At 48.3% G+C, this 27,864-nt stretch overlaps 1 protein-coding gene across 1 annotated transcript in view; it reads right to left on the bottom strand.

The window, feature by feature from the left end:
- Positions 1-27,864, bottom strand: part of LOC146784288 (uncharacterized) — a 161,110-nt gene that overhangs the window by 65,304 nt on the left and 67,942 nt on the right. The window contains exon 5 of the mRNA XM_085634364.1: positions 11,623-11,763. Coding sequence (XP_085490490.1) covers positions 11,623-11,763 — 141 coding nt within the window. The remainder of the gene's footprint in view (positions 1-11,622; positions 11,764-27,864) is intronic.

Raw genomic sequence — 27,864 nt, 5'->3', positions numbered from 1 at the left:
TATTGGCCCTGTCATGTATATAATCCCCTGTAAAGTAATACCTAGTGCCAGATGGCACAGTGTACATGTGTGATTACATTCTAAGGTGTTTTGTGAGTAATATAAAGGCTATTTTTGATATAACCTTGTGTGGAGTTTCTTTTGTGGTGTGCCGAGTGTGTCGCTGCTGTGTGAGTGTGTTGCGCAAACGCTTAACACATTGCCTCTGGGATAAGCCTGACTGCTCGTGCCAAGCTACCAAGGAGGTGAGCAGGGGTTATCTTCCGTGTGTAGCTCCCTTGCCCTGACTAGAGTGGTGGTTTCTGCCTGGCTTAGGCGCTTGCCCTAGCCAACCAGAAATCCCATTTCTAACAGGGATTCAAATATTCTGAACCTTTTTGTCACTTGTGCAGGTGTACGTGGGCAGGAAGCTCCCATTCCTGGTAGTGTTTTCTCAGTCCTCTCCTGTACCAAGTGAACTCTCAAACACTCCATCTTATTTAAGACCTACAGTAAGAACACATTCGAGGGGCCTCATGACAGACAGTTGCTAGGGGCCCCTATGTGGTGGATGAGGGTGTTTGCTACCACTATATTGGTGTCTGTGCTAGTATGGATCTGCAAACTTGGCAAAATACACCCTTTCCAAGCTTGTCCCACAGTTGGACGTGGAAGTGCCTATTTGCACAAGCCCTCGCAGCCACACCCACTTTGGCTTTTCAGTCATTCATTTTCACTTTATTCGTGGCGATGTTAGTCCTTTTGGCTGTTTTGTGTTATGGGCATTTGTGTAGCGCTTTCTGCTGTTGGTATGGCACAGTACTGCTTGTTTATTCTGAGCGACCTTTTGAACAGCATTTCATATTGCACTATTTGGTTGTGTCTCTTGTGAGTAGTGTTTCATGGTATATGATTAGAAGAGGATTGTTTTCTGTTAGGTTTAGAAGTGGTTTATGGATGTTAATTTGAAAGTAAAGGGAGCTTGGTGAAGATACAGATCTTTCTGATGCAATGTGTGTATGGATGGGTGTGCCAGAGAACTTTTCTATTTTTTCTCTTTAGTGAAAATGTTTCTACCAATACCTAACACAGGCACAATATGGGCAGTGCAAGCCACCCCAAAATCGAACCTAGAAATAGGGTAGATGGCAGTAGTAGTGCACCCTTGGAAACACCAGGGGGCAGATTTATGAGCCCTTTGCGCCTCATTTACGCCGCCGTTGTGTCACTTTTGTGACGCAGCGGCGGCGCAAATCCTGCGCCATGCTGCGGGGTATTTACAACGTGACGCATCTGGCAGATGCGTCACGTTGTAAAGCCCTGCGCCACATGTAGGCGTTCTGGAGCAGGGGGGGGGGGCGTTCCGGCTCAGGAACGCCTCCTAAAAGTGGCGTAAGGATTGACGCAGCATGTAAGGGATAGGGCACCCCCGAGCCTTGCTGGAGCTGCGTCGCGCTTGCGACGCAACTTCAGCAATGCGCCGCCTTTCCGACAGGAGATGCGTCACGCATCTGCCCATCCGAGTGCCACGGTGCGCCGCATTGTAAATGCGGCGCATCAATGGTGGCGCACGGGTGGGCAGATGCGTCGCAACTCTTCTGGCGCATCTCTGCTGATTAGCAGAGGTGCGCCAGACGTCATAAATCTGCCCCCAGGTGTGATTCCTCTTCAGGGGCTCCAGAGCATAGCCTGGACTCACCTATGAAACAACAGAGCCAATGTAAATTATTCTATTACACTTGTAAAATTTATTTAGCAGTGTTCATGCCTCTGAGACCTGGCCCTGCTGCTTGTTCTAACTCCTGGTTAAGAATCCTGGTTTGCCAGTTCCAGTTTCCAGCACCAGATTTAATTTCTCATCTGCTGTGCCATTGAACCTCTGAGCAGCCAGAAAAAGAAGAAAGGTTAATAAAAATATAATTCAGTCTTGTTTCTAGGTGCTTGTGCGAGTAAAAGTGTGTTTGTTTGAGCGAGAATGAGATTAAGTGTAGTGTTTGAGAGTGTCAATGAGAATGAGAATCAATGAGGGAGCATGAGTAAGGGAAAGCGAGGTAGTGAGTAAAGTAGTTGGAGTTACAATGAGTGTGTGAGGGGGTGATTGAAAGGGAGTGGGAGTGAGTCAGAGGTGCCTCTATCAATGGTGCAGCTGGTGCAGTGGCACCATGGCATAGAGGCCCTGGTGCAGCTGCTCTTGCTGCGCTATTAAAGCAGAACAACTGTACCCTAGGAGTTCAGATCAGAGCCCCTGTATACCAATGGTTGGGATTGAGGGTCAGTGATTATGAAAGTGTGTGTGTACATGTGCGTTTGTGTGCAAGAAGCAGTGAGTGTTAGTGTATGGGTGCTTTTGTGTGTTAAGGCACCCAAGGCAATTTTTGACAGTTAAGAGGGGAACCAGTGGCAAGTATTACGCCTCACCACTTTCAGGGATCACCGGCCGCCACTGTAAACTATGAAAAGCTTCCTTCCCCCCACATGCCAACTTGCTGTTCTATAAGCTTTCCTTTCTTTGTGGCTAGAGGAAGTGGTTGGCTTGAAGGGGATTAGAGAGGAGCTGGCTCCCCATGGAACACTACATGCTGACGGAGGTGATCACCCAGTAAACGGGTTCCCAGATATCTGTTAATGCACCATCACAGAGCCAGCATATTTCTCTATATAGGTTCTTCATCTTCTAGGTTGCCTAAGTAATGGACGTTATCTTTGTGCTGAAAGGTAACCACTTCTGGCCCTTTCCAACTCCACAGGTATTGGGATGCCTGCAAGTGCTATGTTGCGGATTCTTAATATGCGGGCAAGCTCTGGTTCTTGTCAACACACATTTAGAACCCGTTAGCTTGGTCTTCACTCAATAAACTAACATAGGCTGCTTACTGACAAACAGACCCCTTTGGGCAATCCCACCGGCTCCCTCCTGATGCTAAAGAATTCCATTGTTAGCCTGTTCCTGTAGTCTACACCATGACATAGCATACACCAGGCACTCTTTTAATCTTTACCCACATCCATTCATCCATACATTCACCTTGGAAAGGGAAACCTCTGCAATAGAATTCCACTTGATCATTTTGCCTTCCAATAGTCCACTGATATTTTCTAGTTAGGTCTTTTGAGACACCTAACATGCAGCTGACACTTCTCCACCCCACCAACCTTTCAAATGAAACTTGCTACTCTTCTCTGACTTACCTTCCCAGCTTTTGTCTATGTTTACAGATGAAAACAAGTTCCCCTTCAACCATACCTTATGTTAATTTCTTAGGAAAAGATTAAGGTTTTACCTTGATAAAAAAAAAAAAGGTGAAAATGACAGCTGAGCGCAGATTCCAGCTTGTGCTACAAGGGGCACTGGCATTGCAGAATTGGGATGTGTCCAATAGTGGTCCTCAGATAGCTGACCTTTTGGAGTCACACAAGTGGGTGGCTCTAAGAGTAAGGGCGTTCTAGCATTACCTAGCATTCAAGCCCTCATTTCCATTTAACTGTGCACCAATGTTGAATGGAAAAGCGGGCTTGAGGTTTTAGGGATGCAGGCTCTCTCAAGGCAATGGAAAGCAGTGACTCCTGCTGAATTGTTTCTAACACACCCTGTATTTTTTTCACTCAGTGAACTTCACAATCCATAGCATTTTGGAGGCGTGTCATGTTCTGCTGACATGGTTTAGCACAGCACTAGGCTCTACTATCCTGGGGATGCACCATAAGTGGGCACTGCCCCCTCACAAAAGGGCTCAAAGAGTTTGGTAGTTAGTGGAGGCTGATTTTAGGTTCAGGAGCAGCTGTAGCCCTGAATGAGAGAAGACCTGCTCCATTCAGTCCTTACTTGCCCAGGTGTGTGTACTATGTCTGTGTTTGTTTCTGTGTGTCTATATGTAATGTTACACGTGTGCTGGGTGGATGGGAGGCCATGTGCAGTGTTAATCGTTCCCTATGAAGGATATTGTGATCGTAGCACAAAATAGTGGATCTACTTCAGGTTGTCTTTGTACCCAGAAACCTCATGATTTCCAGGCATAATCGGGGATATACATCCACATCCTTTGAAGCTCATGACGTCTGCCCAGCAACAGCACGTGATCTGCCCTTGCCTGGTGTGTTGTGCTGGGGGTCGCTTTCAGCGGCGGTCGCCATAAACAAAGGGCATTGGGGTGGGGGGGGGGTGTTAGAAATACATTATTTAAAAAAATATTCCTTTTGCCGCCGGCCGCCTCTAGCGTCGCGTGGCATTCACCACCTCTCCACTTCCTGGGTCCAAGCACTCCCTGGGACCCAGACTCCCATCCATTCCTCGTGCTGCAGAGCAGTGCCGGCATTAGTCTGAGCAGGCAGGAAAGATGCCCTGCTCAGACCAGGGAAGGGAGTCTGTGGGGTTTCTCCAGCCTGGCTGCTCAATGCACTTAGGCTGGAGAAAACCTAAGTGCGCATATGTGTTTTGGTCAGCCTGAGATGGCCGGCCAAAACACATGCGCACTTAGGGAGTGGAGTTCATGTAGCTCTCCTCCTCCCCCTCACATGCCTAGGCTCCGACCCTCCAAACACTGCTGGCTAAGAGCCGACAAATGCAAAATAAAATGATGCAAGAACTTCGTTGTATTTTTCATTTGCTGGCTCTGAGCCAGGCAGTGGGGCGACGCTCCTCCGCCATTGAGGAGGAGCTGCCACTGGTTGCTTTGCAATAGTGGGAACGGCTCTTGAAAATTTGACTGAACTTGTGAATATCAGAAATGCTTTATCAGTTTGGCCGACTTTCTCTCCTTAATTCACTTTCATTCAAAGTACTGCATGGACTGGCCCTGACTTTTTGAAAAACCGCTGTGCTTGGTACTTACCAACCTGTTCCCTGTGATCTGCATCAGCTAAACTGGTGTCAATTCCTAGATTCAAACTTGTCAACTGGGGAAGAATAAGCTTCGAGTTAGGAGCCTGTAAGGCCTGAAATGATCTATGTTTGCATATCAAAGCCCAACCTAATCTTTTGCCCTTTAAGAAGGCCCTCAAAACATGGCTTTTTGTTACTCTAACTGTTTGATCTATTCGGTCTCCTTTCCTCAGCTAGTGCCAAGACGCCCTTGGGGGCAAGCAATCGTTTTATGAAAATATCTAACATAACATAGCAATACAAAAGGATCAAATGCAAGCATTCAAAGATGCGGTCTGCCCAGAGTGGGAAAGGGTTTCAATTTGAAAGTAAGCTTGTTTGGCTAGCTTTAGCTTCTCGTTGGTGCCTCCAACTTAGAATAAATTCTTTCTGAAATGAGCAAAAAGTTATAACTTGTCTAGTAGTCAAGGAGAAGCTCTGCTGAAGCAGTACAGGGGACATTTCCCAGGAACATAGCTATCTATATTGTTGTTTCCTCAGGGCTAAGACAATGCTTAGGCCTATATCTGCTGATTCACCTGTCCAAGTAGAAGAAGAGAATGCTGTATTGCCCAAAGTGTGGAGATGATGCTAGCCTCTGGCACAGATGACCAGAGCAAAGCCCACCAGACCAAACCATTCATGGAGATCATTTCATGGACATGAGAGGACCACGAGGCTCGAGGATCTTGATCTTGATTTGATTCGGCCAAAGACACTGCATTTTCTGCAAGAGGGTCGCAGATATTCCAGTACTTTGAGTGTGATTTATATTGTGTGATTTTATGATTTATTTGAATTGAATAAAGCGTATTTGACTGACTGACAGAATGTGATGCGCCTCCATGTGCCCCGACCTTTGTGGAAGTTGGTGTCATTCTATAACCAGTCCCAGAGGGGCTTCCTGTTCACTGAGGCTGGTGGCTTTGAGTCTGTAACCAATGGTTCCTGCAATACAGCCCTTTTGGTTTTAAAGATATCATGGTTCATGTGTGCGACCCTTGACCTCCTGGTAGGTCGCTCCCCCCCCACCCCCCGATGCAGCTCCGCCTGCACCTCCGCTGCCGCTGCTCAATGACCGCTGCTGCTGCCACTGCCGGTGAAATCGAGGCCCTCCTCCACCCGCAGACTTCCACCTGCGCCTCATCCCTGGTGGCCAGTGGTGGCCCTTAGGTTCATTTGTTTCACTGCTTAGTTTTCACTGTTTATTTCTCACTGTTTATTTTGCCGCCGTTGTTTTGTTCCCGCTCGGTCTGTACCCCTGCCCCCCGCTCGCCGGTCTGCTTGTGCCCCTGTATTTGCATTCTGTATCCCAATCGCCGCTCTGCTTTGTGCCCCTGTTTTTTCCTTCTGTATCCTGATCGCCACCTGCTCTGTGCCCCCTGCCCCCCGCTCGCCGCTCTGCTTTGTGCCCCTGTGTTGCATTCTGTACCCTGATCGCCGCGCTGCTTTGTGCCCCTGTGCTTTGATTTCTGTATCCTGATCGCCGCCTGCTCTGTGCCCCTCTGCTTTGTACTCTTTTCACTCCTCCGTGCCCCGCGCCGGTATCCCGTCCTCCGTCCTCGCCGCTGCCTCCCCTGTGGCCCGCCCCCTCCACGCCCATTCGCCACACCCGTCCCTCGCCTCCCGCCTCCCAGCTGATCCTCCCTCCCCACCTTCCCATATATGGCGGATGCTGCACGGCCACTCCGCTGGCGCGCCGAAGGCGCGCCTAAGGCAAGCCAGTCTGCGCCCGTCCGCGCCCAGACCGCGCCCAGCGCCAGAACCCCTAGCCCCCGCACCTTCCAGGACGGCCACCTCTGCTACCACGCCAGGACCCTCGTCACTCTCAACCCAGGAAGAAATCACACCTGCTGCAAGGTCGCCCCGAGGTGCACCCACGGCCCCTTCACCTGCCGAAACTGCAGCTTCTCCTGCCACGCACGCGCCAAGACACCCACCACAACGGAAGCTAACCAGCTTAGATGCATACTGATTAACACCCGCTCCGCACACAAACACGCCGTCGAACTCTGGGACCTACTTGACACCACATCACCGGACGTCGCCTTCCTCACCGAGACCTGGATGAACGAAACCTCCATGCCAGACATCGCCATAGCCATCCCAGACGGGTACAAAATCACCCGCAGAGACCGCACCAACAGGAGGAATCGCCATCGTCCACAAAAACACCATCAAGATCTCAACTAACACCAACGACACCCTCAGCACCGCCGAACACATGCATTTCCAGATCCACACGAACCCAAAGACCACCTTAAGAGGCACCCTCGTCTACAGACCCCCAGGACCCGACCTCAATTCTGCGACTCCATCGCCGACCTCATCAGCACACACGCGCTGACCTCCACCGACTACATCCTCCTCGGAGACCTGAACTTTCACCTAGAGAACGACAGCAACTCCTCCACCCTGACCGCCAACCTTGGACTGAAACAGCTCGTCACGACGCCGACCCACCACGCCGGCCACACGCTAGATGTCATCTTCTCCTCAAGCCCCCACGTCACCTTCAGCCACGCCTCCAAACTCACCTGGACAGACCACCACTGCATCCACTTCTCCTTCAGTAAACCGCCCACACACCACCGCACCCTATAGACCCCGCGCCGCCGCTGGGGCAAAATCACTGAAGAACAACTACATACAAACCTCGCACTCAACCCCCCCCGACGAACCCACCCAACCCAGATGAAGGGGCACTCACCCTCGAACGCTGGATGAATGACTGCGCCAACACCGTCGCTCCACTGAAAAACCCCACCAACACAGACACCAGCAGAAGAGTCAGCTGGTTCACCCCGGAACTCCTCAACTCCAAACGCACATGCCGGAAACTAGAAAACATATGGCACAACGACAAGATGCCAGACAGCCGCACTGCCCACAGAGGCGCCATCCGCAACCACCACCACCTCATCAGGACCGCCAAAAGAATCTCCTTCACAGACCGCCTTGACAACAATGCACACAACAGCAAGGAGCTCTTCACCATCGTGAAGGAACTCTCCAACCCCAGCTCCAACGACATCCCACCATCGCAAGCCCTGTGCGACTCCCTCGCCACCTTCTTTCACCGGAAAATCATCAACATCCATGACCGCTTCAAACCCCGGACGACCCCTGCTGACAATACCGCACCCATCCCACCGCCCACGACACCCTGACTTCCTGGGCCAACGTAAGCATCGAGGACACAATCCAGACCAGGGGGAACAATCCACTCCAAATCCCCATCTGACCCTCTCCCGCACTACATCTTCAACAAAGCCAGCAAGTCCACCGCTCCCCACCTGCACAGAATCATCAACCTGTCCTTCGAGACCGCCACCTTCCCTGAGATCTGGAAGCATGCAGAGATCAACGCCCTACTGAAGAAACCCAAGGCAGACCCAAGCGACCTCAAGAACTTCAGGCCCATCTCCTTGCTTCCATTCCCAGCTAAAGTCATCGAGAAGATAGTAAACACCCAGCTCACCCGACACCTCGAAGACAACAACATCCTAGACCCATCCCAATCAGGATTCCGCAGCAACCACAGCACTGAGACAGCCCTCACCGCCACCACAGACGACATCAGGACCCTGCTGGACAAAGGCAAGGCGGCTGCCCTCATCCTCCTGGACCTCTCCGCCGCCTTCGACACCGTCTGCCACCTCAGACTACGCACACGCCTTCACGATGCAGGGATCCGTAACAAGGCCCTGGACTGGACCACCTCCTTCCTCTCCGGCAGAACGCAGAGAGTCCGCCTCCCCCCGTTCCGATCAGAGGCCTCCAAGATCATCTGTGGCGTCCCTCAAGGATCCTTCCTCAGCCCAACACTGTTCAACGTCTACATGGCACCACAAGCACACATCGCCCGACAGCACAACCTCAACATAATCTCATAAGCCGACGACACTCAGCTGATCCTCTCCCTCACCGCCAAATCCAACCTTCACCAGGGAATGAAGGCCGTCGCCGACTGGATGGAGGACAGCCGCCTCAAACTGAACACAGATAAGACGGAAATCCTCATCCTCGGACCCAACCCCTCCGCATGGGACGACTCCTGGTGGCCCACTTCACTGGGGTCCCCCCCGGCCCCCACCGACCACGCACGCAACCTGGGTGTTATCCTCGACTCAAAACTCTCCATGACCAAACAAGTCAACGCAGTCTCCTCCACCTGTTTCAACACCCTCCGCATGCTCCGCAAGATCTACTGATGGATTCCAACTAACACGAGGAAAACAGTCACCCAGGCCCTAGTCAGCAGCAGACTCGACTACGGAAACGCCCTCTACGCCGGAGCCCCGTCCAAGCTCATCAGCAGACTACAGAGAATCCAGAATGCCTCCGCACGCCTGATCCTCGACGTTCTGCGCTGCAACCACATCACCCCCTACCTGAGGAACCTGCACTGGCTCCCCGTCGACAAAAGAATCTCCTTCTAACTCCTGATCCACGCACACAAGGCACTCCACAAAACCGGCCCAGCCTATCTCAACAGTCGACTCTCCTTCTACGTACCCAACAGGAACCACCGCTCCGCTGACCACGCCCTGGCCACGGTCCCACGCATCCGGAGAACCACTTCCGGAAGCAGGTCCTTCTCCCATCACGCCGCCAAGACCTGGAACACCCTCCTCGACCTACGACAAACCGAAGACCTGCTGTCTTTGTAAATGTAAATGTACAGATATTTATATAGCGCAAATCACCAACCGGTCTCTAAGCGCTTGCTTAGGGAACTCGTCCTGGTATTCCCCTGTGAGATAACCCAGCAGGGCATCCACAAGGTGAAAGCCAGGCATCCCGCCGCAAGGGGCCATTGTGGAGATTAAGCAAGCTATTGCCCAGAGTCGCAGAGTGTGAACCCATGAATCGAGTATGCACTGGAGCGAGAATTATTGAGTCCATGGACAATTTATGGACTCAAGACCCAGCCGAGCCGGGAATTGAACCCTGGTCCCGGGCTGACCTCTGCTTCCAGGTCTGCCTACTCTAACCAGTGAGCCACACTTCTCCACTGTCTTTCAGGCGACAACTCAAGACCTGGCTCTTCGACCAGTAACAGCACCTCCCCCCCCCCCCCCTCCCAGCGCCTTGAAAACCCTCACGGGTATGTAGTGCTCTTTACAAATTTTATGATTGATTGATTGAACATTAAACGTCATTATCCAAGCTCCGACCATGAATGGACAGGTCCAGTGGTGTTGCCACCAACCAAAAATCTCAACCAATGCTCGCCATTTTTTTTTATCTAATCCCATGCAATTTGGTACTTCCTAGAAAACTGCTTTGTGTGCTAATTCCAGTTCCAGCACTACCAAAGTATATTTTGAGGACACTGGTTTTGTAACCTGTGAGGGTCTCTGATTAGTCTCTCATGAACTGCATTGGTACCTCCTGAAAGCCCTCAAATGGACCTCCAGCGACAGATATAATTGGGCACTTCAAGAACATTAATTTTGTGGCACTTTGGAAAAATCTCCCGTACAAACCAGTAGCAAAATCCAAGTTGGTTGAGAGTTCCAGGTCACTGGGAGCAGGTGTTTAGGCATTTTTGATACATTCTGAGATGAAACCATCTTAATCGTAGAGGCAAACTGAGTGCCATTGAGAAAGTGGGGTAAAGGGCGGGCCGACCAATTAAAACAACAGGGATGCTTTTTATCATTATTTCATGCTCTTTCAGCCCACTGACTTAGCACTGTAAACAAAGCAAATTGTAGAATGCCAGAGACCCCGAAAGTGTTTGAGACTTTCCAATATTCCACAAAATCCAACTAACCTCATAGAATAACATAGGCAACCGGAATCTTATTTGTAATACTGCACCTTGATGTGTGACCACTCAGTTTATATATGGGGGTCATAATCACATCTTGGGCCTAGAACACCAAAGGATCTTCTAGTTTTCGATTTGTAGCTGCTCTTATTTCCAGTGTATACATGAAAGACCTCTCCCTTTTAAAAAAACGTTACTCTTAAAGGACGCCGAATAGTTGTGGCCCATCAACAAGATTACCCACCACGGATAGTGCACGCCAACCCTGATGATCCAGGACGCAGAGAAAATGTCCCATAGTGCTGCTATGCTGTTAATGTCACCAGGGTGTTACCACTTACAGAGCCGGATTACCAAATAGGCAAAGTAGGGCCGGCCTATGGGCCCCACTCCTTTTAGGGGCCCCAGCCAGCATCGCAATCGTACAAACTAAGTTTTGAAAATGTGGTGCAATTTGGTGCAATCAACGTTCCCAAATGTTATGACAGCCATATGTATAGGTGTCTCATGATCACAAACGCTACTGGTGAACGAACCTTTCCGAAGGTAAAACTACTGAAAAATTGTCTACGATCTTCAAACGCACAAGAACGACTGAACTCACTTGCCATTATGGCGACTGAATATGAGGTAGACTACCAAGATATCCTGAAAGATTGCACCACAAACAAATTGAGGAAAATACAGTTTTGTTGGTTTCTTTTTTTTAAAAGTGTTAATTTATTTTTAACAACATTAATAATTGTTAATGTTTAGTTTGGTGTGATAAAATTTGTTTATTAAAATTGTTCGTTGGTAAAATTAAAAACGTATTAGGATATAATATGCGTGGGGGCCTCGAAATTTCAGCTGCCTTGGGGCCTCCACAGGGTTTAATCCGGCATTGCGCACTTACTTTGATTGCTAGCTGGTAACTCAAGGGGCATTTTCATCTGCATTGCAATTGGAGGATTTGGGGTAGGGACCTCACAGTCTTCTTACCTTTTATTAGAGTTCAGCGGCTTACCTATAATCGTAGAGTCTCCCATGCGGAGCTTCTTGCCCATTTGGTTGGTCACTTTGGCTTTATATTTCTTATAATAATGGAATGTAGCTCCTTCAGTGCCAGATGAGTCCTTTTCTTTGACTGCTGTTTTTCTCAAGGGCACTACAAAAATGAAGTAGAGAAAATGCTGCTGTGAGTGAGGATAGCTTGCACAAACGATAAGCTACCCTGGAGGTCCTGTCATTGTTTAGTAAAGGAATAGTGGCATGGAACTAGGGCAAAAGGAGGTGCGGAGGGAGCCAGAGGCAATCTGGAGCTTCAACAACCCAGACAGAGCTGGGCAAGGGCACAAACGGAAGAGACAGGTGAGTGCAGAGAACAGTCGGAAGGGAATGAGATCACATGGAGAGTCTGTGCAGGAGTAGCGATTTAAGCCTACAGGCCTATTCTTTCAAGGCTGTCCCAGAAGTACAAGGTTCTTACTTCCACAATTGTGTTACACATTACATATAGCCCGACCATTTGCAGTCAGTCCTTTGTTTGCTCTTCAAAAAGTGCAAGAAGAAAAGGCCCGGAAGTAAGTGCTGCATCGGCAGCAAGGAGAACCCTGACCTTTGGAATCCAAAGGCATCTGGGACAGCGCTGGATGGGCCCCCGAGGAAGGCCAGTCGGCCTGGGGTTCATCCAGGGTTTTGGTGGGGCATAAGGCCCTAACATGAGTTGTGCTAATATGTTCATGCACAGTGTCTATGCATAATGTGTTTACACCCAGTGTTTATGCATAAAGTGTTTATGCCTAATGTGAGTGCCTAATGTGGTTTATGCATAAGTGCTAATCCCAGTAGTTACTGGTCGTTTTATTATAACTACTTGCATTCTAATGGCTACGACAGTGGCCCGATTGGCCCGGTCATGTACATAATCCCCTGTAAAGTAATACCTAGTGCCAGATGGCACAGTGTACATGTGTGATTACATTCTAAGGTGTTTTGTGAGTAATACGAAGGCTATTTTTGATATAACCTTGTGTGGAGTTTCTTTTGTGGTGTGCCGAGTGTGTCACTGCTGTGTGAGTGTGTTGCGCAAACGCTTAACACATTGCCTCTGGGATAAGCCTGACTGCTCGTGCCAAGCTACCAAGGAGGTGAGCAGGGGTTATCTTCCGTGTGTAACTCCCTTGCCCTGACTAGAGTGGTGGTTTCTGCCTGGCTTAGGCGCTTGCCCTAGCCAACCAGAAATCCAATTTCTAACAGGGATTCAAATATTCTGAACCTTTTTGTCACTTGTGCAGGTGTACGTGGGCAGGAAGCTCCCATTCCTAGTAGTGTTTTCTCAGTCCTCTCCTGTACCAAGTGAACTCTCAAATGCTCCATTCTTATCGAAGACCTACAGTAAGAACACATTCGAGGGGCCTCATGACAGACAGTTGCTAGGGGCCCCTACGTGGTGGATGAGGGTGTTTGCTACCGCTATATTGGTGTCTGTGCTAGTATGGATCTGCAAATACACCCTTTCCAAGCTTGTCCCAGCGGAGCAGTCAAGATGTCTCAGGGATTTAGTGGGGGGGGGGGACTCAGAACGCAAACATTCACACGATATGGGCATCATTATAATTGACATCTCAGTGCTTGTCTTTTAAAAAAATAAATAAGTATTGTAATCAAAACATAACTTACTATGGTACATAGAAAAATTAAATAAACTGGGATGCCCTAGAGTCTCAGGGTTTTCTACAGAAAGAAAACATTGAAATAATTACAATTAAAGTTCAAGTGCAGGCTTTCTGTGTTGCAGCAAAACAGCTTTCTAGCATTCTGTGACTCACAGATTAATCTACACCAAATAAATATTATTTTCTGGTGTAGGGATAGCAATGTTCGATAAAGAGCTCCACCAAACTCTGTTTTAAAGCCTGTGTCTCCCAGGCATGTGGAATAACCAGATATGGTGCACATGTAGAATTACCAAGGAGAGCTGTGCTGATCGGCAAGGCAAGGGTGAGCTGTCACACCAGGGCTCCCTCAGGCAAACCCTGTCCCCTAAAGCTGGCCAACTGTCACCGCAACAACTTCACAAGGAGACCTCCAGCAGATGGCTCTAGCGATCATGGTGGAAAGATTTCCTCCTTCGGACCAGGGCACTAGTGTGATCGCTGAAGTCAGCATCGGACATCTGCGTCTTTTTCAATGGCTTTCTCTACATCGGGCAGCCTTTACTCTGTAGTTGACACTGGCAAGTTAGACCCAACGGCCCAGATTTAGTAATGCTTTGCATAGGGTTTGTATTACTTTTGTAAAGCAAATGCGATGCAAAGTGTGAAGGTCTGACACAAATTTGGATTTACACTGGATAGTATCCGAAAGTAACGCAAAGTTGCACAATGCACAGCTTCAAAACACTTAGCATCTTTTGGGCGTTTCATGGGAGGTACATGGGAGTTCTCACGCAACCACCCATGGGTTTAATGCAAATTTCTATCTAAAATAAATCATAGACAGGGATTTGCGCCATCGAATTTGGGATATGCCTCCTCGAGGCAGGTGTAATGAGGAGAAATATTTTCATTTCTCCTAATTTTTATAACTTTGCATGTGTGCAAAAGTGTTCATCTTTACTTTCCTCCCACCTACTGGGCTTCTTTGAGGAAACAGGACAGACCACCTCACTTCCGGAGGACCTTCAGGGGACAGCAGTAGTTACCATCCTTAAGCCATAAGGGAGATAAGAACAATGTGGGGGGTACAGACCTATTTCATTGCTTACTGTTGAGAATAAGTTTCAGGCAAAGATTCTAGCTACGAGACTGGTTTAGGTGATGCTCATGTTGGTATATGAGGACCAAAACTACTTAATGCCTGAGCACCCGGCACTGCCACAGCAGGATTCAGGTGGTATTAACCAGGCTACCCCAACAACAAGGTACGGCAAACATGCTATTGTTAAACTACTCGGCGGCGGCTCCCCCATTGGGGCGTGGGGGCGTTGCCACACTGCTTTCTCGCAGTGCGAGAAGGCAGAAACATAAATAGTAATAGCTACTGTTTTATGTTTCTGCCTTTTCGCACGGCAAGAAAGCAGAAGTGCCTGGTTGGGGGTGGGTGGTCGTGCTCGAGGGCAGGGGGGAGTGGCTTCCCCACTGTTGTGCCTACTGACTGTTTGGTCGGCCGACCAAACAGTCAGTATGCACAACAGTGGGCAAGCCACCCCCCCCCCCCCTCTGCCCTCGAGCACGACCACCCACTCTCCCTTTTTTAGGTCTCGCCTGAGCCAGCGCTGCTCTCGCGAGAGCTTTTGTAAAAGGGGGATCTGGAAGTGCAAACCAGTGCTTTCAGGCCACCAAGTACAGTGCATGTGCGCTGGGCGCGCGCACCATTTGGCAGCCTGCGTGATCATTTCGCGGGCGCTTTGATGTTCTCAGTGAGCCGCGCGGCCACTGAGCACATCAAAGCGGCCGCGAAATGATTGCTTTCACTTTGCGTGCGTTCTTTCGTTGTTCTGCCGTGGCTGCCTGGTGAGCACTTGTCATTAGCGCGTTCACGTTCACGCAGCTCGCATGTTGATGACTTGTTTCCCTTTGTTGTGAGGGTTTGCTGTTGTCGCATCTTTGGTGTTTTGTTAGTTTCAGCAGAGTTATAGTGTGTAGAATTGTCTGCAGTTCTGCACCGTAGCACATTTTCCACTTTCAGTCTTTTTATTCACTAGTGATATGTTTTCAAATTGTGCAGCTATTTTTACTGCCCCCTCCCCATTTTACATCATTGCCAAGTCTCGTTTACCCTGCCGTGCGTGTTTTTCAAGTATACACATTTTTCTCACTGAGGAAAACGGAAATGCTTAAGCACCTCACACAGAACAGATCAGAGGTGTAGCAAGTAGGGTTGCTTTTATTCACATGCTGTTTGTTCATAGACCTCGTCAATTTCATTTAAAACTTCTTGGTAACGGTGTCTATCTCCCGCAACAGAGAGAGGCTGCGCTGAATCTCAAGAGGCAGCGACTCAACGCAGTCCAGGTATTCACGTACGAAGCAAGTATGGTGCGATCTTCCTCTACGCCAACTGGGCTGCTGCCACCGCCACCCCCGGGGGAGCCTTGCTGCGGTCCCAGCATCCTAACACAGGGCCGTCTCAAACTAAAACCATGGCGGTGGACCGGGAATGGTCGTCCTGCTAGGGGGACTCTGCAGCCTTCCTCTGTTTCTAAAGTTGCAAGTACTTTACTCACAGAAATATAACCACAATTTTGTGTTCCACTGCCAAAAGCCGGGTTGTGGTTCTTATCTCCCCTCTGCCCTCCCTCCATATTTTGAGCATACTGCAGCAGAGCTAAAAAAAAAAAAAAAGCTGAAAGGGAACCACCGCCAGCACTCGTGGCCGATGCTGGGGTCTACTTACCTCCTCACAAAATATTAAAAGTGCCTATATGCAGCTCTTTCGTAGTGAGTGACTTACACATACCTTAAACAAATAACCAAAACCGACATCTGGAACGAGCAGTTACGTCTGTATTTCCTTCAACATATTTAAAACATTTGACCTCTTAATTTACTGCTTTACTTCCAGTCTCCAACAGTGTTTTTCACAGCTAAGGATTTGAAAATATCTGATTCAACACAAAGAAATTAATCATTCTTTGCGATGTTCCACGGTGTTTCCTGTGAATCTTTGGCAACAACAAACCCGTTCACAAATATGTATTTTAAAAAGTGCTGAATTTCACACGGAGAAATTGTGGCAGAAATTGCCTCTTTTTCAGAAATAGGAAGTGGACATCCCTTTGCAAAATTGACTTGCTACCTTTAAATTGCGTTTTGCAGCATTTGGATATGAAATGTGTACTGAAGGGATGAACCCATTGTAATGACAGTGTTAAAGTATAAAAACAACAAAATAATGTGGTAATGCTATCACAAAATGTGCCGCACTATGCCACATAACGGGACCTTTCTTGCTGCTTAATTCCACTGGGTCTGGTTATTGTGCTATCATCACAGCATTGTTGGATGTCATCTTGGTATCGGTTGCATGTTCTCTCTATGACCTGAATTGGTTTAGGAGGGTTGATAGCAAGGACCAGAATGTATTTGCAGCATGCATGATTTGTCCTAACTGCAGGTTGTCGTGATATTTATGATCTATGGAGCCACCAGAGGGGGGGAACAGCGCTCGGTGCATACAAGCTACGTCACACTTAGTTATGCATTCATTCCCTCTCTGGGCCTCAGTCCTGTTCAGCAGGCCAGGCTCTAAGTGAACAAGCTCTTCCGGGTCTCAAACCCAGTAGTAACATATTTTTTAGCCTGTGTTCCTTTTTTTTTTTATTGATCAGGACAGCTCACCAACAATGTTTTACAAAAAATACCTCAAAACAAGCACTCACAAAGCTGAAATGATAGCAGGCTAATACCAGAACTATTGGCTTTGCCAGTGCTTATGGGATATTGGTAAGTAACTTGCTTTAATACATGTATCTGTCATTAGGTGATGTTCACTCTGGGTATTTATGGGTGATGGTAACAAACTTCATAGGCAAAAAACATTGTCTGTACTGGCGGTGGGGGAGCAAGGCATGGCTAAACACTTATAAGGTCTCAAAGGCGAGACCTATTGGCTATGCCAATGCTTGTCTCTATATATGCTGCTGCATGCAGCATACATAGAGAAAATGGCCCGGGTGGGGCGCGCTCCGCTGCGCCTCACCAATCACAACGCTGCCATTGCTGCGCTGTGATTGGCGGAGGCTGCATTTCCTGGCTGATGGCGATGCAGGAATTTGAAAAGGCAGGACGGCGGGAATCGGGAGTCGGACCCATCCAGAAGCTGAGGTGGCAGGGACGCAGGACGGTAAGTTAACTTTTATTTTATGTATTTTTTTTAATTAAACAAACCCCTCCCGCCTCCCCCCATTCCCACCCCCACGGGACGACCCCATTCCCACCCGCTCTCCCCCCGCGTCATGCCGGCCGCGACTGTTACAGCATCTGGAGGGCTGACCTGCCTGTTGTTACTTTCTTTTGTTCTTTTATCTTCTCTCTTGCTAGAAAGAACGATTAGATTGCTAGGGCACAGTTTCTTTCCGGGTCTTGTGCTTTACTTGAGAGTCCTCATCAATCACAGTTGAGCTGGATTATCACCTTGAGTGATGTGCTTTGGTGTTGCCTTGCGAGCTTTGATAACTTCAGATAGAGTCTGGTTTTGGGGGGCAGGGGGTTTGTTTGGTGATGTGTTTTGAAGTATGAAACCTTCACACCAACTCCTGGCCATTGGCTCCCGCAGTTACAATTTACTCTTTCTGGGCTTTCACTTGTGTCATTTCCACATTATAGCACAGGTCAGTTTTTGTCGCTTATTTCTGCACCATCACCCCAATCATCTTTGTTGAGATCTGGTGAGTGTGCATATCACCCTCTGTCAGCATACTGTTTCATCTTCTCTTTTGCCCTCCGAACCTTTAGGCACATGAGTCCGAGCTGCTGGTAGCAGCCAGCTAGGAATACGGGTGCACGTCTCTTGTACTAGCATCAGTGCTGGAGGACATTTTCACATGGAGCGGTGATGTTCCTATAAACCCCAAAGATGAGGGTGAAGACTTGTTGCATGGACGTGTGGCTTAATTCAGCTGGTTGGGGAGCATTATCGATGCATTTTCCCATCTTTTTCTCGTGAATCTTTTTCACCAAAGTTCAATTGGGCTCGGGGTTTTAAGTAAAAGTTTTATATTCAAGTGTTTCCTCCCTAGGTTCCTGCAGTGATGATAACATTAAGGCAAATTTTATGGCAAGACCGGAGGCTCCTATTATGCTTTCTTATCTTGCTTTTTATTCAATAGCAGCCAAGATAAGTAAAAGAAACTACAGTTCCCAGGGGCTCAAGAACCAAACTGGCCAATGGGGACGTAGGAAACAGAAAACGTAAGGACCAATCATAGTAACCCTAACAATAAACGTCATAACTGACTGCGCAGCTTCCTCTTTTCTTGCTGCTCGCAGTCAGATAAGTGCCTTTTTCTTTGCTCGCTTGCTATTTGTGGTGAATTAATTGGTTTATTCCTAATTACATATGCTCTGTATTTAATATTGTGCCGCATGGTGTAATACACGCTCACGCCCCCTCGCATTGCCGGTTTTAGATTCTAACGCGCCTTCGCGCTCGCTTTCTTTTCCCCCCTCCGGGTCTCCCAGTGGTGCTGCCCATCGCGCGCTCAACGTTTCACTCTCGCTCTTCCCCCCCAACGGCGCATTCACCTCACCGAGTGTCCGTTTGTCAGCGCTCCTGTATTTTCTTCGTGAAGGGCTTTCCTGCTCCCTCGTCTCGCTCTCTCTACCGCGAGTGCTCCGACAAACTTATTTCCTGTGTACACGCCCCTGGGAGGTTGCTAGTGCCTGACTCCTCCCCTTTGGCTCCACATTAACCCCTTGTTACCTTTTTGCTTGCCATTATGAGCTCTGACAGCTCTCCTGCGTGAGACCAGGCTTCACAGGAAGGTGAAGCTTTCAAGCAGGATCTACATACATTTATAAATGCTTCTGTGGTGAATGCTGTGGAGTCTTCAATGAAACGCATGTCCAAGGGCATGCAAAATACGATGTTGAGTCTGTTGTCCAAAGCTTTGGCCCAGTCTGCGGGGGATAGCAGATCAAAAAAGGTGGTTTCCTCTGCTTCTAATACTGCGTCATCTCTAACTGGCGAGGTTCCCTCGCGTTTGATTGAGGACAAAGTGCCTCCCAGGCCTCCTTGCTCGGAGGGGATTTTAGGTACCCAGGGTAAACGCAAGCACAAATCTAAACACGCAGAGGCTCCCAAAAAATTAGTTATATGCACCATTTTGGACACTGACACAGACTTGGATGACGCAGATGATTTGTTTGATATTTTTGACGTCTCTGATCCTCCTTCCCCTCCTTCAAAAAAGTTTAAGTCGGATTCCTTTCATTTTGAACCTGTTTTTGACTCTGAAGGAGTCCCCATGTTCGACCCCTCTTCTATTAGGCACCCCAATTCCACTGAATGGGCTCCTGCTGTTCATGTGGGGGAGTATATTTCTGCCAGATTACGACTCCCTCTGGACACTGCCGTCAGGTCACTGCTAAAATCTGAATGCCCTAAGCCTTCCTTGCCAAAAAAAGTTACTATGGTCCCTGCTATTGATCAGCCCTTACTTACTTTCTTCTCAAAGTTTGGGAAGGACAAACTCCTTGACGTGGTAGGTCCCCTGGCGCGTATTTTTGACTTGGCGGAATCTTCCCGCTTAGACGGTTCTGACTTACCTGCTGAAGAAATCTCCTTATGGGTCCAGCGCGCCTTTTGTCTTCTCGGCAATGCTAATGCCGCCATCACTCATGAACGGCGTAAAGGTCTCCTAATTAAGTTAGACCCCAAATTGGCCAATCTAGCTCCACAGGACCCAGGCTCCAAAGCCAATGGCCTTCTCTTCGGGGACTCTCTGGTCAAAGACCTCAGCAGATTTATGTCCACCTTCGCATCTCTGGACAAGGCGCAACAATCTATAAAAAAGGTTTTTTCCCCCCGGGTTTTTGGACGGGCCGGCAGAGGCAGGGGTCGCTCTTCCGGCCGGTCCTTCCACAACCAAGGCTCCAGAGGTGCTTCCTCCACTCAAGAGTACAAACCCCAGTTCTACCCGCAACGCGGCAGAGGCTTCCGGGGTCGCGGAAAGAAAAACTACCGCAACAACACCAACTTCAACAAACAGGGTAATTCCTCCCCCTGTAGGAGGTCGTCTAAACTGTTTCTTTCCAAATGGCAAACGATCAGTGCAGATCCTTGGGTTCTACACACGGTTCAAGGCTATCTTATAGAGCTTTACTCGCCGCCTTTTCAACTCATGCCGCCTCATCCCATGGTGTTCTCCCACAACATGCAAGCTCTAATAGATTCGGAAATACTCTCCCTTCTCCAAAAACAGGCCATTTCAATCGCCCCCTTCGATCCTTCCGGCTTCCTCAGCTCCATTTTCCTGGTTCAGAAAAAGAACAAAAAGCTGCGTCCTGTGATCAATCTCAGATTGTTCAACCAGTTTGTGGTATATCGACACTTCAAAATGGAGACCATTCTCCACCTAAGAGATACTCTTCGGCCAAACGACTGGATGGTCCGCCTGGACTTACAAGACGCCTATCTCACTGTGCCCATTCATCCTTCTCATACCAAATTTCTTCAGTTCCAGTAGTCAAACATCACTTATCGCTTCATCTCTCTGCCTTTCGGTCCATCTTCCGCCCCCTGGTGCTTTACAAAACTCTTGAAACCGGTGGTGGCTTTTCTGAGATCCCTCGGGATCAGACTGATCATTTACTTAGACGACATTCTCCTCATGAGCTCGGACAAACAGCTCCTTCTCTCACATCTTCGCACCACACAATCCCTCCTCTTGGATCTGGGTTTCCTTCTCAACTTCGAAAAATCTATGCTCATTCCTTCCCAGACCATGGAATTCTTGGGTTTTCAAGTGGATTCGGTCACAGCATGTCTCCTTCTCCCTCAGTCAAAGGTCTCCACGATCAAGTCAGAGATTCGGTCTGTTCTTCGGTCCTCCCTCATCTCCCTTCGATCTCTGGCAAGAATAGTCGGTCTTCTGTCTGCGTCCATTCAGGCCATCTTTCCGGGGCCTCTGCATTACCGCGCTCTTCAGCGTTTAAAAATCAGACACCTTTATCAATGTTTGGCTTACTCCGATCTCATCTCCCTAGACCACGAAGCTCGAGACGAACTCCTATGGTGGATAGACCATTTAGATGCGTGGAACGGCCGCGCTATCTTCGCTACGGCCCCAGATCTTGTATTAGAATCAGATGCAAGCCTGTCGGGTTGGGGCGCCCGTTGTGGACAAATCTCGACTGGAGGTACATGGTCTCGCGAGGAGTCCAAATTGCACATCAACTGTTTAGAGATGCTTGCAGGTTCCTTTACGATCCAAAGCCTTACCAAAAACAAAGTCCGATGTTCCATCCTTCTTCGCATGGACAATGTTTCTGCGGTCCGCTACATAAACCACCTTGGGGGGACCAAGTCCAAGCCTCTGGCGGAACTGGCAAAAAGTTTATGGGAATACTGTCTGATAAATCAACTTTCTCTGACGGCGGAATACCTGCCGGGAGACCTCAACGCGGTGGCAGACTGGCACTCTCGCCATCTTCGAGACTCCAGCGACTGGAAGCTCTTGCCATCCGTCTTCCTATCCCTTTCTCGCAAATGGGGTCCTTTCTCGATAGACCTCTTCGCTTCCCGCCTCAATTCTCAGTTACCCCGTTTTTTTAGCTGGCGCCCAGATCCTTCCGCTCTGGCGACGGATGCTTTTCTCCAAGACTGGTCCCTTCATCTCAATTATGCCTTTCCTCCTTTTCCCATGATCAATCGGGTTCTCTCTCAGGTACGCCGGCAGTCGACGTCCTTGATTCTGGTAGTCCCGTTCTGGCAGTCTCAGATTTGGTTCCCGTCTCTGTTGGAAATGGCGGCGGATTTTCCTATCCTTCTCCCGGAACGAGAGGACCTTCTCCTCAATCCTCTAGGCTGCCCCCACAGCCTTGTCCTGAACAACTCTCTGGTCCTGTCTGCCTGGAAGGTGTCCGGTCTTCCCCTGTTGACATCCTCATTTCGCAGGAAGCTTCTCTCTTTATCAGCAAAGCCTGGGCCCCTGGAACCTCAAAAGCGTACACATCCGCTTGGTCTCTTTGGGCAAGCTGGTGTCTGGAACGGCATATCGATCCCCTTTCAGCCCCTTTGAACTTTGTAGTTAATTTTCTGGCCTCGGAAGCCAGCGCGGGTAAGTCCTATAGGACCGTTAACCTGTATAGATCGGCCATTTCTCTCAACCATTCCCCTCTTGATGGCAAACCTATTGGATCTCACCCCTTTATTTGCCACCTGTTAAAAGGAGTTCGCTGTTCCAAACCTCCGTTGGCTAAGTATTCCAGTTTATGGGATGTTTCAGTAGTCCTTAAGTTATTTTCTGATTGGCCAGATAATGCTTCCCTTTCCCTAAAAATGTTGTCTGCCAAACTTACTATGCTGTTATGCCTTGTTTCCATCAAACGTGTTTCTGATGTTAAGGCCTTGGACATTTCGGGCCGTCAATTCTCTCCTACAGGTGTTGTGTTCCAGATTCACAGACGAACCAAAACCAATCTGAATTCTGTTTTTTACCCCTGTTTTCCCCTCTCATCCCAAACTTTGCGTTGGTCAATGTTTAAAAACTTATGAACAAAGAACTGCTAATCTCAGAACGCCCTCCAATTCCCAACTTCTCATTTCCTTCCGCAAACCTCATCTCCCTGTTTCCTCTGCTACCCTTGCCCGTTGGGTTCGCTGGGTTATGTCTCTTGCAGGCATTGACGTCTCCGTCTTCGGAGCACATTCCACCAGGGGAGCCATGGCCTATAAGGCCTTTTGGGCAGGCTCCCGCCTCGAGGACATTCTGAGATCAGCTGACTGGACTAATGATGATGTTTTTCGAATGTTTTATTGTAAACCTATTGACTCTGTGGCTTCTTTGGTGATTAATATGCTTTGAACAAGCATAATAGGAGCCTCCGGTCTTGCCATAAAATGTAGATTTTCCTAGTATTCATGACGGAAAGTCTTAATTTTATTAAAGACACGGAGGCGAGTATTATCCCACCACTACTCTACTAGCATGTGTTCTCCCTCCCTTCAGCGAATCCGGCTCTGCCCCCGGCATCTTCGTGATCGTCCAGCCAAGCATCAGCAGTGGTCTCCTCCGTCACAGAGCTTCTCTTCTTCCACTCCGGCGTCTTCGTCAACGACGTCTTCAACTCTCCAGTCCTGGTCTACTTTGGTTCAAGAGGCTTGTTCATGGACCTTGGCGTTTTCCTTAGTGTTGGCAATTGTTCCGCTATTTTCTGACTTTATCTAACCTGCTCGTCAGCGAAAAGAGGAAGCTGCGCAGTCAGTTATGACGTTTATTGTTAGGGTTACTATGATTGGTCCTTACGTTTTCTGTTTTCTACGTCCCCATTGGCCAGTTTGGTTCCTGAGCCCCTGGGAACTGTAGTTTCTTTTACTTATCTTGGCTGCTATTGAATAAAAAGCAAGATAAGAAAACATAATACTCGCCTCCGTGTCTTTAATAAAATTAAGACTTTCCGTCATGAATACTAGGAAAATCTACATTACTTACACTGCAGCCTGTAACCGCACTGTCAGCTGGGGACACTGTTCGGCAAAGTGAATTCTTTCCACTTTTCTCAAATTACACCATTTAATAGGGTGACACTTGTTATCTTTGGCAAATAATATTAGTATTTTCCTCATTGGTTTCACTGGCTGCCAACTGTCATTGTTTCAACTAGCTGAGCATCATTGTTAAGCGCTGCAGCTACGACTGGATCAGTTGGACGTGGAAGTGCCTATTTGCACAAGTCCTCGCAGCCACACCCACTTTGGCTTTTCAGTCATTCATTTTCACTTTATTCGTGGCGATGTTAGTCCTTTTGGCTGTTTTGTGTTATGGGCATTTGTGTAGCGCTTTCTGCTGTTGGTATGGCACAGTACTGCTTGTTTATTCTGAGCGACCTTTTGAACAGCATTGCATATTGCAATATTTGGTTGTGTCTCTTGTGAGTAGTGTTTCATGGTATATGATTAGAAGAGGATTGTTTTCTGTTAGGTTTAGAAGTGGTTTATGGATGTTAATTTGAAAGTAAAGGGAGCTTGGTGTAGATACAGATCTTTCTGATGCAATGTGTGTATGGATGGGTGTGCCAGAGAACTTTTCTATTTTTTCTCTTTAGTGAAAATGTTTCTACCAATACCTAACACAGGCACAATATGGGCATAAGCAGTGCAAGCCACCCCAAAATCGAACCTAGAAATAGGGTAGATGGCAGTAGTAGTGCACCCTTGGAAACACCAGGTGTGATTCCTCTTCAGGGGCACCAGAGCATAGCCTGGGCCCACCTATGAAGCCACAGAGCCAATGTAAATTATTCTATTACACTTGTAATATTTATTTAGCAGTGTTCATGCCTCTGAGACCTGGCCCTGCTGCTTGGTCTGACTCCTGGTTAAGAATCATGGCTTGCCGGTTCCAGTTTCCAGCACCAGATTTAATTTCTCATCTGCTGTGCCATTGAACCTCTGGGCAGCCAGAAAAAGAAGAAAGGTTAATACAAAAATAATTCAGTCTTGTTTCTAGGTGCTTGTGCGAGTAAATGTGTGTTTGTTTGAGAGAGAATGAGATTAAGTGTAGTGTTTGAGAGTGTCAATGAGAATGAGAATCAATGAGGGAGCGTGAGTAAGGGAAAGCGAGGTAGTGAGTAAAGTAGTTGGAGTTACAATGAGTATGTGAGGGGGTAATTGAAAGGGAGTGGGAGTGAGTCAGAGATGCCTCTATCAATGGTGCAGCTGGTGCAGTGGCACCTTGGCATAGAGGCCCTGGTGCAGCTGCTCTCGCTGCGATATTAAAGCAGAACAACTGTACCCTAGGAGTTCAGATCAGAGCCCCTGTATACCAATGGTTGGGATTGAGGGTCAGTGATTATGAAAGTGTGTGTGTACATGTGCGGTTGTGTGCAAGAAGCAGTGAGTGTTAGTGTATGGGTGCTTTGGTGTGTTATGGCACCCAAGGCAATTTTTGACAGTTAAGAGGGGAACAATTGGCAAGTATTACGCCTCACCACTTTGAGGGATCACCAGCCGCCACTGTAAACTATGAAAAGCTTCCTTCCCCCACATGCCAACTTACTGGTCTATAAGCTTTCATTTCCTTGTGGCCAGAGGAAGTGGTTGGCTTGAAGGGGATTACAGGGGAACTGGCTCCCCATGGAACACTACATGCTGACGGAGGCGATCACCCAGTAAACGGGTTCCCAAATATCTGTTAATGCACCAGCACAGAGCCAGCATATTTCTCTATATAGGTTCTTTATCTTCTAGATTGCCTAGGTAATGGACGTTATCTTTGTGCTAAGAGGTAACCACTTCTGGCCCAGTCCAACTCCACAGATATTGGGATGCCTGCAAGTGCTATGTTGGGAATTCTTAATATGCGGGCAAGCTCTGGTTCTTGTCAACACACATTCAGAACCCGTTGGCTTGGTCTTCACCCAATAAACTAACATAGGCTGTTTACTGACAAACAGACCCCTTTGGGCAATCCCACCGGCTCCCTCCTGGTGCTAAAGAATTCCATGTTAGCCTGTTCCTGTAGTCTACACTATGACATAGCATACACCAGGCACTCTTTTAATCTTTACCCACATCCATTCATCCATACATTCACCTTGTAAAGGGAAACCTCAGCAATAGAGTTCCACTTGATCATTTTGCCTTCCAATAGTCCACTGATATTTTCTAGTTAGGTCTTTTGAGACACCTAACATGCGGCTGACACTTCTCCACCCCACCAACCTTTCAAATGAAACTTGCTACTCTTCTCTGACTTACCTTCCCAGCTTTTGTCTATGTTTACAGATGAAAACAAGTTCCCCTTCATTTTCACCTACACCTTATGTTAATTTCTTAGGAACAGATTAAGGTTTTACCTTGATAAAAAAAGGTGAAAATGACAGCTGAGCGCAGATTCCAGCTTGTGCTACAAGGGGCACTGGCATTGCAGAATTGAGATGTGTCCAATAGTGGTCCACAGATAGCTGACCTTTTGGAGTCACACAAGTGGGTGGCTCTAAGAGTAAGGGCGTCCTAGCATTACCTAGCATTCAAGCCCTCATTTCCAGTTAACTGTGCACCAATGTTGAATGGAAATGCGGGCTTGAGGTTTTAGGGATGCAGGCTCTCTCAAGGCTATGGAAAGCAGTGACTCCTGCTGAATTGTTTCTAAAACACCCTGTATTTTTTTCACTCAGTGAACTTCACAATCCATAGCATTTTGGAGGAGTGTCATGTTCTGCTGACAAGGTTTAGCACAGCACTAGGCTCTGCTATCCTGGGGATGCACCATAAGTGGGCACTGCCCCCTCACAAATGGGCTCAAAGATTTTGGTAGTTAGTGGAGGCTGATTCTAGGTTCAGGAGCAGCTGTAGCCCTGAATGAGAGAAGACCTGCTCCATTCAGTCCTTACTTGCCCAGGTGTGTGTACTATGTATGTGTTTGTTTCTGTGTGTCTATATGTAATGTTACACGTGTGCTGGGTGGATGGGAGGCCATGTGCAGTGTAAATCGTTCCCTATGAAGGATATTGTGATTGCTGCACAAAATAGTGGATCTACTTCAGGCTGTCTTTGCACCCAGAAACCTCATGATTTCCAGGCATAATCGGGGACATACATCCACATCCTTTGAAGCTCATGACGTCTGCCCAGCAACAGGACGTGATCTGCCCTTGCCTGGTGTGCTGTGCTGGGGGTCACTTTCAGCGGCGTTCGCCATAAACAAAGGGCATTGGGGTGGGTGGGGCTGCACGCGGGGGGGGGGGGTGTTAGAAATACATTATTTATAAAAATATTCCCGTTGACGCCGGCCGCCTCTAGCGTCGCGTGGCATTCACCACCTCTCCACTTCCTGGGTCCAAGCACTCCCTGGGACCCAGACTCCCATCCATTCCTCGAGCTGCAGAGCAGTGCGGGCATTGGTCTGAGCAGGCAGGAAAGATGCCCTGCTCAGACCAGGGAAGGGAGTCTGTGGGGTTTCTCCAGCCTGGCTGCTCAATGCACTTGGGCTGGAGAAAACCTAAGTGCTCATATGTGTTTTGGTCAGCCTGAGATGGCCGGCCAAAACACATATGCGCACTTAGGGAGTGGAGTTTATGTAGCTCTCCTCCTCGCCCTCCCATGCCTAGGCTCCGAACCTCCCAACACTGCTGGCTAAGAGCCGACAAACGCAAAATAAAATGATGCAAGAACTTTGTTATATTTTACATTTGCTGGCTCTGAGCCAGGCAGTGGGGTGACGCTCCTCCGCCATTGAGGAGGAGCTGCCACTGGTTGCTTTGCAATAGTGGGAACGGCTCTTGAAAATTTGACTGAACTTGTGAATATCAGAAATGCTTTATCAGTTTGGCCGACTTTCTCTCCTTAATTCACTTTCATTCAAAGTACTGCATGGACTGGCCCTGACTTTTTGAAAAACCGCTGTGCTTGGTACTTACCAACCTGTTCCCTGTGATCTGCATCAGCTAAACTGGTGTCAATTCCTAGATTCAAACTTGTCAACTGGGGAAGAATAAGCTTCGAGTTAGGAGCCTGTAAGGCCTGAAATGATCTATGTTTGCATATCAAAGCCCAACCTAATCTTTTGGCCTTTAAGAAGGCCCTCAAAACATGGCTTTTT

Source organism: Triturus cristatus, chromosome 11 (genome assembly GCF_964204655.1).
Source record: "Triturus cristatus chromosome 11, aTriCri1.1, whole genome shotgun sequence".
Taxonomy (NCBI): Eukaryota; Metazoa; Chordata; class Amphibia; order Caudata; family Salamandridae; genus Triturus; species Triturus cristatus.
This window is presented reverse-complemented; position numbering and strand designations above follow the sequence as displayed.